The sequence below is a fragment of the Staurois parvus genome, unplaced genomic scaffold (assembly GCF_062004578.1).
Source record: "Staurois parvus isolate SC_StPar_1 unplaced genomic scaffold, SC_StPar_1.0 ptg000449l, whole genome shotgun sequence".
NCBI lineage: Eukaryota > Metazoa > Chordata > Amphibia > Anura > Ranidae > Staurois > Staurois parvus.
This window is the reverse complement of record NW_028318245.1, coordinates 564,114-578,680: the sequence shown is the minus strand read 5'-3', so window position 1 is coordinate 578,680 and position 14,567 is coordinate 564,114. Positions and strand designations below refer to the sequence as shown.

General features: G+C 46.8%; 2 protein-coding genes across 2 annotated transcripts in view; one reads left to right on the top strand and one right to left on the bottom strand.

The window, feature by feature from the left end:
* LOC149453203 (uncharacterized) overlaps positions 1-14,567 on the bottom strand; it is a 301,843-nt gene that overhangs the window by 204,011 nt on the left and 83,265 nt on the right. The gene's annotated exons all lie outside the window — the stretch shown is intronic.
* Positions 1-14,567, top strand: part of LOC149453208 (uncharacterized) — a 119,415-nt gene that overhangs the window by 82,287 nt on the left and 22,561 nt on the right. Inside the window, 1 exon segment of the mRNA XM_089688585.1 lies at positions 4,778-4,925. Within this exon segment, the coding sequence (XP_089544711.1) occupies positions 4,778-4,925 (148 nt within the window).

The following is a 14,567-nucleotide window of genomic DNA, read 5'->3' as shown; positions in this document are numbered from 1 at the left end:
TGTGTGTGTTTCCTACAGATGGATCCAGTCATGCGAACCCACCAGAGAGATGTCCCCATCCTCTGTATTCCCGGGATTCCACACAGGAAGGTCCCACCATCTCTCACCAGGATCAGGTAGATGGATCCAGTAATGGGAACCCACCAGAGAGATGTCCCTGTCCTCTGTATTCCAGGGATTCCACACAGGAAGTTCACATCATCCCTCACCATCATCAGGTAGATGGATCCAGTCATAGGAACCCACCAGAGAGATGTCCCCGTCCTCTGTATTCCCGGGATTCCACACAGGAAGGTCCCACCACCTCTCACTATCATCAGGTAGATGGATCCAGTAATGGGTACCCACCAGAGAGATGTCCTCGTCCTCTGTATTCCCGGGATTCCACACAAGAAGATCACAACTATGCACGCTGTTATCAGGTTGGTTGGAGCATCTAGAGCAGGGGTACTCAAACTACGGCCCGCGGGCCACATGCGGCCCGCCGAGGCCATTTATCCGGCCCGCTGGCAGGGGCAGGACAGGAAGGGACACTAAGTACAGGGGTGGGCAGGGGGCTGCTGTACCTTACCTGGCTCCGGTCCCAGTCCCACGACGATCCAGTCCAGGAAGCGCTGCTCCTTCATTCACTCCGGCCACTCCCTCACTCCTGCCGCTCGGCTCCGCCTCCTCACCGGTGATTGGGCACCAGAACTGTAGCTCAGGAAAGGCACACAGGTGGCCAATCACCTGCGAGGATGCGGAGCCGAGCGGCCCCACGAACATCGAGTGAGAGAGAGGCCGGAGTGAAGAAGGACAGCTGACAGGTAAGTGTGCCGTGCTGATGGTGCTGCTGCAACCAGGTATGCTGGCTGCAGTAGCACCTAGGCTGGAGCAGGGGTCAGCAAGTTACGTGTCAGTGGGAGTAATAGTGCCCCATCATTGGTGTCACTGATACTAATGATGGGGCATTATTCCTCCCACTGACACCAATGATGGGGCACTATTCCTCCACTGACAACAATGATGGGACACTATTCCTCCCCCCACTGACACCAACGATGGGGCACTATTCCACCCTCCACTGACACCAACGATGGGGCACTATTCCTCCCCCCACTGACATAAATGATGGGACACTATCCCCCCCACTGACACCAACGATGGAACACTATTCCTCCCACTGACCCTAATGACGGGACACTATTCCCCTCCACTGACACAATGACGTACTATTCCTCCCACTGACACCAAAGATGGGGCACTATTCTTCCCACTGACACCAATGATGGGGCACTATTCCTCCTACTGACACCAATGATGGGGCACTATTCCCCCCCACTGACACCAATGACGTACTATTCCTCCCACTGACACCAGTGATGGAGCACTATTCCCCCCCACTGACACCAATAATGTACTATTCCTCCCACTGACACCAATGATGGGGCACTATTCTTCCCACTGACACCAATGTTGGGGCATTATTCTTCCCACTGACACCAATGATGGGACACTATTCCTCCCACTGACACCAATGTTGGGACACTATCCCCTTCCCCCACTGACACCAATGACGGGGCACTATTCCACCCCCCCACACTGACACCAACGATGGGGCACTATTCCTCCCTCCACTGACACCAATAATGGGGCACTATTCCTCCCCCACTGACACTTATGATGGGGCACTATTCCTCGAACTGACACCAATGATGGGGTACTATTCCTCCCACTGACACCAATGATAGGGCACGATTCTTCCCACTGACACCAATGATAGGGCACTATTCCTCCCACTGACACCAATGATGGGGCACTATTCCTCCCACTGACACTAATAATGGGGCACGATTCTTCCCACTGACACCAATGATGGGGCACTATTCCTCCCACTGACACCAATGATGTGGCACTATTCCTCCCACTGACACTAATGATGGGGCACGATTCTTCCCACTGACACCAATGATGGGGCACGATTCCTCCCACTGACACCAATGATGGGGCACTATTCCTCTCACTGATACCAATGATGGGGCACGATTCCTCCCACTGACACCAATGATGGGGCACGATTCCTCCCACTGACACCAATGATGGGGCACTATTCCTCCCACTGATACCGATGATGGGCACTATTCCTCCCCCCACTGATACTAATGATGGGGCACTATTCCTCCCACTGACACCAATGATGGGGCACTATTCCTCCCACTGACACCAATGATGGGGCACTATTTCGCTCCATAAGACACACTTGGGGGGAAATGTCTGTGCGTCTTATGAAGCGGCCGGCCCAGTATTCACACCGCCGTTGTATGTCCGCAGTCTCTGGTCATCTCCTGTACTGTGTCTGCATTTGTTCATAGTTTTTTTTTTTTTTTAAACTATAGTCCGGCCCTCCAACGGTCTGAGGGACAGTGAACTGGCCCCCTGTTTAAAAAGTTTGAGGACCCCTGATCTAGAGCATGAACATGACTCAACATTGCAAGACAATGTGTGAACTCTACAAAATATTTTATTTGTTGTCTTACATCACCAAACCTTATATTTTCCAACCGTTTCCTTGGTTTAGGGTGATGATCTGATGGACATAAAAGTTGAGGTTAAAACAGAAGAAGAACCATACGTGAGGGACGATCAGTCAATGGAAGAGGGTGCCATGATGGTGCCAATTAAAGAGGAGGAATCTTTACATGTCATGATGGACAATCAGCCGCCCCTCACATCACCGGGTAAGAGAAGACTTTATTGTAAAGGAGAGAGCAGTTCGGAGGGTCCACCTAGATCCCCCATCATCTGATAAACACATAGAAACAATGGATTCAGTCAGTGTGTGTGTTTCCTACAGATGGATCCAGTCATGGGAACCCACCAGAGAGATGTCCCTGTCCTCTGTATTCCCGGGATTCCACACAGGAAGATCACACCATCCCTTACCATCATCAGGTAGGTGGAGAGAATGGAAAGTTACTTTAAAATGCTTTAAATTATGAGCTTGTATTACATTTTTTTTGTTATTGATGCTGATATTTGAAGATGTTATTTTCAAACAATTTATTTAGCATGAAGAACTCGTGAAAGTTGAGGTTAAAGAGGAAAAAGAAGAGATGTTGGTGAGTTCTGATCATCAACCTGCAGAGGAGGAATCTTCATTATATATCAGGACAGGTAAAGGTACGTAGTCATCATATTACCCCTTCATTATCAGGCCATTGCTCTGTATCAGAATAGTTTGACTGACAATCACTTCATCACTGCACCCAAATTACATTTTTTTTTTTTTAATCGTTTTATCTTCTGGTATTGAGGGAGTTCAAATATGGAGCTTGGTAATGGCGCATTAGATACAATAAAATGTGTAGATCATACACAGAGGAAGGAGGAGGGGAAAGGGTTAATGTACAGGTCACATACAGTGGGGAGGATGGAGATGAGGGGTTTAATGTCCATGATAAGGGGATACTGGACACCATATGAAAGGTCCATCTCCATTCCTCAATATAACGTCATGTTCCCAACAAATGAGGAGATACTGGACACCATATGAAAGGTCCATCTCCATTCCTTAATATAACATCATGTTCCCAACAAATGAGGAGATACTGGACACCATATGAAAGGTCCATCTCCATCCCTCAATATAACGTCATGTTCCCAACAAATGAGGAGATACTGGACACCATATGAAAGGTCCATCTCCATTCCTCAATATAACGTCATGTTCCCAACAAATGAGGAGGAGATACTGGACACCATATGAAAGGTCTCTCTCCATTCCTCAATATAACGTCATGTTCCCAACAAATGAGGAGATACTGGACACCATATGAAAGGTCCATCTCCGTTCCTCAATATAACGTCACGTCCCCAACAAATGAGGAGGAGATACTGGACACCATCTGAAAGGTCCCTCTCCGTTCCTCAATATAACGTCATGTTCCCAACAAATGAGGAGGAGATACTGGACACCATATGAAAGGTCCATCTCCATTCCTCAATATAACGTCATGTTCCCGACAAATGAGGAGGAGATACTGGACATCATATGAAAGGTCCATCTCCATTCCTCAATATAACGTCATGTTCCCAACAAATGAGATACTGGACACCATATGAAAGGTCCATCTCTGTTCCTCAATATAACGTCATGTTCCCAACAAATGAGGAGGAGATACTGGACACCATATGAAAGGTCCATCTCCATTCCTCAATATAACGTCACGTTCCCAACAAATGAGGAGGAGATACTGTACACCATATGAAAGGTCCATCTCCATTCCTCAATATAACATTTATGTAACGTTTCTTTCAGCAGATGGACACCATGTTGGGAACTCAAATTCCTCAGAAGGACTTTTTCTTCTATCTCCATATCCTAATGCAGAAGATGTTGTCCTCACACAATACGCTCCCGTGGTACATTCCATCACCTACAGTCTACATCACCCCCCTGACTATCTGAAGCAATCAATGGACCCCTCTAATCTGAAGGGATCTTCTGGTATCTCCCATCCCGTTCCTCCAGAAATACATCTGAAATCTCAGAGTGTGGATGGACCAACAAATCTATCCCATCCCAAGGAATCTTCTGTAGGCCTCAACATTCTTCACGCAGGAGAGAGTTTATTTTCATGTGCAGTGTGCGGGAATTCGTTCACCGAACTCGGAGAACTTCTTATACACCAGAACAGGCACAGGGCTAAACGTGGTAAAGGTTCTTTCTCATGCTCCGAGTGCGGGAAAGTCTTCAACCAGGAAAGATTTCTTCATAGGCACCATTTAACGCATACAGGCGAGCGTCCTTTCTCCTGCGCAGAGTGCGGGAGATGTTTCAGTCTGAAAGAAAACCTTCTTAGGCACCAGAAAACTCACACGGGTGAGCGTCCCTTTATATGCCCAGAGTGCGGGAGAAGTTTTGCTGAAAAAAATAACCTCCTTAGGCACCAGACCATTCACACGGGTAAGCGCCCCTTTTCATGTTTGGAGTGCGGGTATTCTTGCCTTTTGAAAGGAGACCTTGTTACTCACCAGAGAATTCACACGGGTGAGCGCCCTTATTCCTGTTCAGAGTGCGGGAAATCTTTCAGTGAGAAAAGATCATTTCTTACACACAAGAGAAGACACACGGGGGAGCGTCCCTATTCATGTTTAGAGTGCGGAAAAAGTTTTGTTCAGGCAGCAGACCTACGCAAACACAAGAGGATTCACACGGGCGTGTCTTATTCATGTCCAGAGTGTGGGAAAAGTTTCATGCATAAAGGAGATCTTGTTAAACATCAAAGAATTCACACGGGCGAGCTTTCTTATTCTTGTGCTGTGTGCGGGAAATCTTTTAGTGAAAAACTGTCACTAATTAATCACCACACAAGTCACAATCATGAACATCCCCATGCATGTTAAGAGTGTGGGAAATGTTTCATTTACAAATGAAGCCTTGTTAAATGCCAGAGAAGACCTACGAATGAGAGTCCTCATTCATGTTCAGCATTCGGGAACAGATTCCCTACTGAAACAGCAATTCATAGAACTCATACAGGCCAACATCCTTTCTCATGTTCCTAGTGTGGAAAATGTTTCATTGAGAAAGGAAAACTTATACACCAGGAAAGCTGCATAAATAAGCATTCCTTCTATATCTTCAGATTGCGGGAAACGTTTCGCTCCGAAAGTAAATCTCATTTTACATCAGAGAAATCACACAGGTGAACATCTGTTATCATGTTCAGAGTGCGGGAACTGTTCCACCCAAAAAGGAGACCTTCCTAAACACCAGAGAATTTACCAGCGGGAAGCCAGCTGTTCAGCTACAGAGTGCGGGAAATGTTTTACCCAAAAAAGGAGACCTTCCTAAACAGTAGAGAATTCGCCATCTGGAGGACAGCTGTTCATCTACAGAGTGCGGGAAATGTTTAAACCAAAAAGGAGACCTTCCTAAACACCAGCGGAAGGACAGCTGTTCAACTACAGAGTGCGGGAAATGTTTCACCCCCCCCCTCCCCCCCAAAAAAAGACCTTCCTAAACACCAGAGAATTCACCAGCGGGAGGACAGTGGTTCATCTACAGAGTGTGGGAAATGTTTCACTCAAAAAGGAGACCTTCCTAAACACCAGAGAATTCACCATCGGGAGGCTAGCTTTTCATGTTTGAGTGCGGGAAACGTTGTAAATACAAAAGAAATCTACTGAGATATCAGAATATTTGCTCCTGTAGATGTTCCCGGATGTAGAGGTGGAACTGTTGAGTCCGTAGAACAAGCAGATTATAACAACGAGTGTAGAGAGGGTTGTCTTCTGTCAAAAGTGACTTTTCTGCTCCCGCTGGAACCTGAAGACCCAAGTTTTGGAGATTCCATCGGTGAAATCTGTTCCTGGCTCCCGTCCATTGGGGTGTCCTCGTTCTTCTTTCGGCTTGACTAGGGCACAATAGAGTTCCTCAATCTTTCACCAAAAAAGAACCACTACCTCCCCTTCCCCCCCGTATCCCCTGTTTCGAATATACCTGGTTAAAAACTCTGACACCAATTTGGAGTGAAATTGGCCACAGTGGTCCTCGATGAACAAACCAGAAACATATAAAGGATCATAACACTGGTAACCAAGGTTGCCGATCTTTGGAGACTCTGAAGAGCCAACCACGGTTCCTCCGTGGAAACACTTAAAGGTCCCCAGTCGCAATGCACCGGCTCGGGGACAAGCCCAACTGTCCGCCAACACCTCCATGCGCCAACGTTGGATATCACCGAGGACCACCATACCATAGATGGTTCCTTACACTGAAGAATCACAGTAGAAGTAGAACGTCTCCAAAGACCCCAACCATCACTGTACCACCGACCACAACCAACCAGACCTCAGGGGCAGGAGACTGGGAAGCTTCTTCTCCATCCAACGTGGGAAGCTTCTTCTCCGTCCAACGTGGGAAGCTTCTTCTCCGTCCAACGTGGGAAGCTTTTTCTCCGTCCAACGTGGGAAGCTTCTTCTCCGTCCAACCTGGGAAGCTTCTTCACCGTCCAACGTCTTCCCACTGCTTGCAGAAGTTAGATGCCCACCTAACCACCCCTGAAGCCCCTCCCAGCATTCCATACAACCAATCCTGGTTCATAACATCCTATTCAAACATCTTCTAGATGAACCCTGTATCTCCTTGATTCTCCTCTTAGCCCCATCATGTCTGCCCTTTGCTTTTTCTTTTTTGGCTACGAACCTATCTTTCTCCTTAATATCAAGAAGGGAAGAGTGGGAGCCCCTTGTAATACGTCAGGGAATGCCTGTACCTTCACGTGCCTCAGATTCCTCAGGGACAGAGGACAGTTACTTCCGTTATAAAACGTTTAAGATTTGTTCTATTGTGCGTTTGTCACTTATTCTGATTTTGTTAAATAAAAAAAGAAAGCTCTACGAGATGTAGTCCTCAGCCTTTTTTTTTTAATGACCATCATTCTTAGATGAGTTGAAGTTGGAATGTGATCAGTTTATAGAGAGTCGTCCATTTGGTGTTTTATTGGTGGGATGAGGAGCCCAGAAGTCCCAGTTCCCTATGTATCAGCTGATATCTAAGGCTACATGGAGCCACTACAAATATCACCTAGAATATTCCGCATCACCACCATATTGGTTCTTCTCCTCATGGAACAGAGAATATAGCAGTCTGAAGACCCTGGACCAAATAAAAAAGAAAGCTCTACAAGATTTAGTCCTCAACCTTTTTTTAATGACCATAATTCTTAGATGAGTTGAGGTTGGAATGTGATCAGTTTGTAGAGAGTCATCCATTAGGGTTTTATTGGTGGGATGAAGAGCCTAGAAGGCCCAGTTCTCTATGTGTCAGCTGATGTCTAAGGCTACATGGAACCACTACACAAATCACCTAGAATATTCCCCATCACCACCATCTTGGTTCTTCTACTCATGGAACAGAGTATTTAGCAGTCTGAAAACCCTGAACCAAATCCAGTTACGTTTGCCCAGGACCACCACATACAAAGGACATCCTTTTTATTTATTTTTTTTCTTTTACAAATGTTTAATTATTGGTGATTGGAATGTGATCAGTTTGTAGAGAGTCATCCATTGGGGTTTTATTGGTGGGATGAAGAGTCCAGAAGGCCCAGTTCCCTATGTATCAGCTAATATCTAAGGCTACATGGAGCCACTGCAAATACCACCTAGAATATTCCCCATCACCGCCATCTTGGTTCTTCTCCTCATGGAACAGAGTATATAGCAGTCTGAAGACCCTGGACCAAATAAAAAAGAAAGCTCTACAAGATGTAGTCCTCAGTCTTTTTTTTTTTAATGACCATCATTCTTAGATGAGTGGTGGTTGGAATGTTCTCGGTTCATAGAAAGTCATCCATTGGTGCTTTATTGGTGGGATGAAGAGCTCAGAAGGCCCAGTTCCCTATGTGTCAGCTGATATCTAAGGCTACATGGAGCCGCTACATATACCACCTAGAATATTCCCATCACCGCCGTCTTGGTTCTTCTCCTCATGGAACAGAGTATATAGCAGTCTGAAGACCCTCGATCAAATAAAAAAAAGAAAGCTCTATGAGTTGTAGTCCTCAGTCTTTTTTTTTAATGACCATCATTCTTAGATGATTTGTGATTGGAATGTGCTCAGTTCGTAGAGAGTCATCCATTGGGGTTTTATTGGTGGGATGAAGAGGCCAGATTCCCTCCACACAGATTCTTCTCCACATTCCAAGTCAGTGGAGAAGGGTCCTATAAATCTTTGCTCCATGGAGAAGGGCCCCTTACATTAATGATTTGAGGAGAAGGGTCTTCATACATTGGTAGTCAGTGGAGCAAACACTTGGGATCACATTGGCCACTCACATTCCAGGTCAGAGGAGAAGGATCCTCAAAATTGGTGATCAGTGGACCCCTCACATTCCAGGTCAGTGGAGAAGGGCCTTCTAAATTGGTGATCAGTGGAGAAGGGCCCCCTTACATTGGTGGCCAGTGGAGAAAGCCCCCGTTACAATGGTGGTATGTGGAGAAGGGCCCTGATACATTGGTGATCAGTGGAGCAAACACCTGGGATCACATTGGCACCTCACATTCCAGGTCAGTGGAGAAGGGTCCTGTAAATTGGTAATAAGTGGAGAAGGGCTTACAATGTTGGTGGGTGAAGAAGAAACCTCATACATTGGTGGTCAATGGCTCAAACACCTTGGATCACATTGGCCCCTCGCATTCCAGGTCAGCGGAAAAGGGCTTTCTAAATTGGTGATCAGTGGAGAAGGGCCCCCTTACATTGGTGGTCAGTGGAGAAAGCCCACGTTACAATGGTGGTAGGTGGAGAAGGGCCCTAATACATTGGTGATCAGAGGAGCAAACACCTGGGATCACATTGGCCTATCACATTGCAGGTCAATGGAGAAGGGCCCCATTACATTAGTGGTCAGTGGAAAAGGGTGCTTTACATTAATGATCAGAGGACAAGGGCCCCCTTACAATGGTGGTGGGTGGAGAAGGACCCTCATACTTTGGTGGTCAGTGGAGCAAACACCTGGCATTACACTGGCCCCTCACATTCCAGGTGAGTGGAGAAGGACCTTTTAAATTGGTGATCAATGGAGAAGGGCCCCATTACATTGATGGCCAGTGGAGAAAGTCCCTTTACATTAATGATCAGAGGAGAAGGACCCCCTTACAATGGTGGTGGGTAGAGAAGGACCCTCATACTTTGGTGGTCAGTGGAACAAACACCTGGCATCACCTTGGCCCCTCACATTCCAGGTCAGTGGAAAAGGGTCCTCTAAATTGGTGGTCGGTGGAGAAGAGTGTCCACACGTTGGTGATAAGTGGAGACAAGCCCCCTCACGTTGGTGATTAGTGGAGAACAACTCCCTCACATTGATGGTCAGTAGGGATAAGCAAAGTTAAGTTCACCTGTTGATTACAAAACCAAGAGAAATCCACAAACTCCGAACATAGTGTCCGAACTTATGGAAATTTGTATTTTAAAAAAATTATAAAAAGCTTGTATTTTTTCTGGCCTTTTTTTTAACCAAATGGAAATGGTAGCTGGCCATAGTTGACATGGAACAACGCCAAAACCATTCAGCAGAGAGGGCAACATTACAAATGCATAATTCCTTTAAGGAACATGTTTGGTGGATGCCTTTTACAGGCACATGAAGTGGTGCACCTATGGGATGTCCTCCAAGAAGAAACGAGTAAAAAAAACTATTGCTGCTAAAGAACTATTCCTTCCCTTGCCTGCTCCTGTTTATTATTAAAGTAGTGGGGTGACCCAGGTGACATCATTGACCTCATATGGTGAAGACCATGCGTGGTCAATAACATCAGCCAACATCCCTGGCCAGTTCACTGTATGGGGTACGCAGCACCCCTTGTGATGATGGCACCCTAAGCCTCATCCTATACAGAGATTTTTCAGCTTGAAAGACCTTTTCACCAGGCATGACTTCACTGGTGACATACGGTTATAACCATATGGGGTCAGTGACGTCACCCAGGATGCCAACCGGCTTGCCTACTATTTGAAACAAGCAGGAGGATGGTGGGAATCTGTCATTTGGTGGAAGTAGTGATACCGGCACTAAGTCAACGACCTCCATCTACAGAAGACTGAGCTTCATGCAATCAAACTGGCCTGATCTTCCCATCCTAGTGTTGTAAATCTACACCATGGGGGGCTCAATGGAAAGGATTAGGGGGCCATCCTGTGGGGTCAAGGGGTATAGATGACCTGTAGTATGCTAACAAAGGGAGAAGCCAAGAAAAACAACTTACAGTTTTCATTTACCAATTAAAAATCTAATTATTTTCATTATTTGTTTTTGTGGTTTAGGTTTTAGTTTGGGTAATATATGAGCAATACCCATGAAGAGCGAACCAAGGAGCAGCGATCGTGAGAATCGAAAAACAACGTAGGCTGCAGACTTTATATTCTCCACAAGGAGAACATGGTTCGACACATTGTCAGTGGTCAACAGAGACAGGAAGTGATGTCAGGGAAAAAAAGGAAGTGGTTGCCAGTAATAAAAGGAATTTCCGGAGTGAGAGGTTATGAGGAAGTAGAGAGGAGACATTGGTGGAACTGGCAGCAGAGGAGGTGATAAGATCTTATTTTATATTTACACCCCCGTCATGTCCGTCCTCTTCCTCCATCGCCACTGTGACGTCTTTTATCTTTAGCTGCCACTATGGCTATGGCCAACTGTCCATCCAGAGCCTCTGGTTTATAGAGCGGACACGTCCTAAATATAGAGCCATTTATCCAACCGTCCATCCGGAGCCTCTGGTTTATAGAGCGGACACGTCCTAAATATAGAGCCATTTATCCAACCGCCCATCCGGAGCCTCTGGTTTGTAGAGCGGACACGTCCTAAATATAGAGCCATTTATCCAACCGCCCATCCGGAGCCTCTGGTTTGTAGAGCGGACACGTCCTAAATATAGAGCCATTTATCCAACCGCCCATCCGGAGCCTCTGGTTTGTAGAGCGGACACGTCCTAAATATAGAGCCATTTATCCAACCGTCCATCCGGAGCCTCTGGTTTGTAGACCGGACACGTCCTAAATATAGAGCCATTTATCCAACCGTCCATCCGGAGCCTCTGGTTTGTAGACCGGACACGTCCTAAATATAGAACCATTTATCCAACCGTCCATCCGGACCCTCTGGTTTATAGACCGGATACCTCCTAAATATAGAACCATTTATCCAACCGTCCATCCGGAGCCTCTGGTTTATAGACCGGATACGTCCTAAATATAGAACCATTTATCCAACCGTCCATCCAGAGCCTCTGGTTTATAGACCGGATACCTCCTAAATATAGAACCATTTATCCAACTGTCAAGATATATCATGATGACGTTGAGATCCCGCTCAATCCTTTTCATCAGGAGTGTCCCTTCATTTGATTCTCCTGATGAAGTCATAATGGCAAAACACGGTGGGAGGGACTTGTAACGTCATCACACACGCATTACTGGACTGCTGGTGCTCTGCTGTTTGGAGAGGAAAACAGATTAACAGTTAGCTCTACCTGCAAGGTTGGGAGGTGTTTTGTGGCAGCCGGTTACTTTTAAACTATGAAAAGGTACATTCGCCATTGTGAAGCACTATTTTATTGTCTTAAATAATACAATATGTGGAGTATGACCTGACCAGAGAGATGAGGAGGATTCTGGGAAGTCTGTTACTTTCTCTGTTTACACAGGATTATAAAGTAGTGAAGGAAGTATCTGGTGATCCATGACCACCCAGCAGATGTCTTCACAGGACATCACCCATCACAGTGCTTCCACCTCACCACCTGACAACAGAGGGAACTAGTGCCAAGAAGGTTCTAGAAGTCACCCAGAAGATCATTGATCTGTTGACAGGAGAGGTGAGCGGTGCCGGGAATTCTGGGACATTCTCCAGTAACAGACAAGGGATGTGTCTGGATGGTGACTGTATCATTGTGTGTGTCAGGTTCCTAAGGTGTCAGGGTGTCACTGTCTATTTCTCCATGGAGGAGTGGAAGTATTTAGAAGGACACAAGGACCTCTACAAGGACATCATGATGGACAATCAGCTGCCCCTCACATCACCGGGTAAGAGGAGACTTTATTGGAAAGGAGAGAGCAGTACGGAGGGTCCACCTAGATCCCCCATCATCTGATAAACACATAGAAACAATGGATTCAGTCAGTGTGTGTGTTTCCTACAGATGGATCCAGTCATGGGAACCCACCAGAGAGATGTCCCCGTCCTCTGTATTCCCGGGATTCCACACAGGAAGGTCACACCATCCATCACCATCATCAGGTAGATGGATCCAGCCATGGGAACCCACCAGAGAGATGTCCCCGTCCTCTGTATTCCCAGGATTCCACACAGGAAGGTCACACCATCCCTCACCATCATCAGGTAGAAGAGTCTAAGCTATGAGAGGACATTCGTCTATGAAATCTATTGTTCTCTTTTTACACATATATTCTTTCATCTTTGGGGTTTAGGGTGAAGAACAGAAAGACATCAAACTTGAGATTAAAGAGGAGGAAGAAGAGATGTTGGTGAGTGGAGATCAGCAGTCTATGGAGGAGGGGGAGATGATTAAGAAAAGTAAACAGGAGGAATCTTCTCTATATATAGACACAAGTAAGTAATATACACTAAATGTAGAAATAGTTCACATTTTTGAGTTGGTACCAAGATGAATCACCACCCACTCTTTACAACATGAGCTGAATATAATATGTACACCATATGAAAGGTCCATCTCCATTCCTCAATATAACGTCATGTTCCCAACAAATGAGGAGGAGATACTGGACAACATATGAAAGGTCCATCTCCATTCCTCAATATAACGTCATGTTCCCAACAAATGAGGAGGAGATACTGGACACCATATGAAAGGTCCATCTCCATTCCTCAATAAAACATCATGTTCCCAACAAATGAGGAGGAGATACTGGACACCATATGGAAAATCCATCTCCATTCCTCAATATAACATCATGTTCCCAGCAAATGAGGAGGAGATACTGGACACCATATGAAAGGTCCATCTCCATTCCTTAATATAACATCATGTCCCCAACAAATGAGGAGGAGATACTGTCAGGTACCAGCTGGCAATGGCTCTAGAGACCCACAGACTGGGATACCCCAGGGCGCGGAGTCTGAGCCCCAGACTGCTTAATCACCAGAGCCCCTGATGGTGGGGATGGACTTGGAGCAGACTGAGACCAGGTCGCGGCCCCCCGAGTACACCTAGCTGTGGTAGAGATGATTGCCAGTGGTACGTAGCGGGTATGAGCCTGCTGTGAAGAGGCGGAGCAGACCTAGGCAGTAGCAGATGGATCCAAGCAGGATGGATGGATCCGTGCAGGATGGATGGATCTGTGCAGGATGGAGCGAAGTCAGGCCAGGTTGGTAACAGCGGAGGCAGACGGTACAGGGCAGCAGGCTAAGAGTAATCAGGTCACAGGCCAGGTTCAGCAACGGGAGGTCAGATAGTCAGGATCAGGCAGAGAATAGTCAAACAAGCCAAGGGTCAGAGCAGGAGACGGTCAACAGAATCAGGGTCAGGCTGGGTCGGCAACAAGGCAATCACAGGAACAGGACGAGCAGGAATCAACAGGAACAAGGACCATACGGCAATTTGAGCATGCAAAGGGCCAGTTTAAATAGTGCGCCCTGCGCTGTCATTGGTGCCAGGCGCGCGTCCGTGATCGTGAGTGCGCATGCGCGGCCGCTGCTATTGCTACGGTTGCCTATGTCTTAGTGCCCGCCGGCTATGGCGCAACGCCGTTCTGCGCATGCGCAGACCCGTGCACTGCCGCGAGCCCTGGGATTCCTGACATTGCCCCCCCCCCCACGGGCAGCCTCCGGATGCCCAACTGATTTCCCCTCTGTGGGTGGTTGCGGAAAAACTCTTGAATCAACCTGGGAGCGTGGACGTTTTGGGCTGGTTCCCACGAAGTTTCCTCTGGCCCATAGCCTTTCCATTTGATGAGGTACTGTGCCCGACCTCTTCTCTTCCTGCAGTTTAAGATTGCTTCAACTTCAAATTCCTCTTCCCCATGAATGTCTAGGGCCACCGGAGGT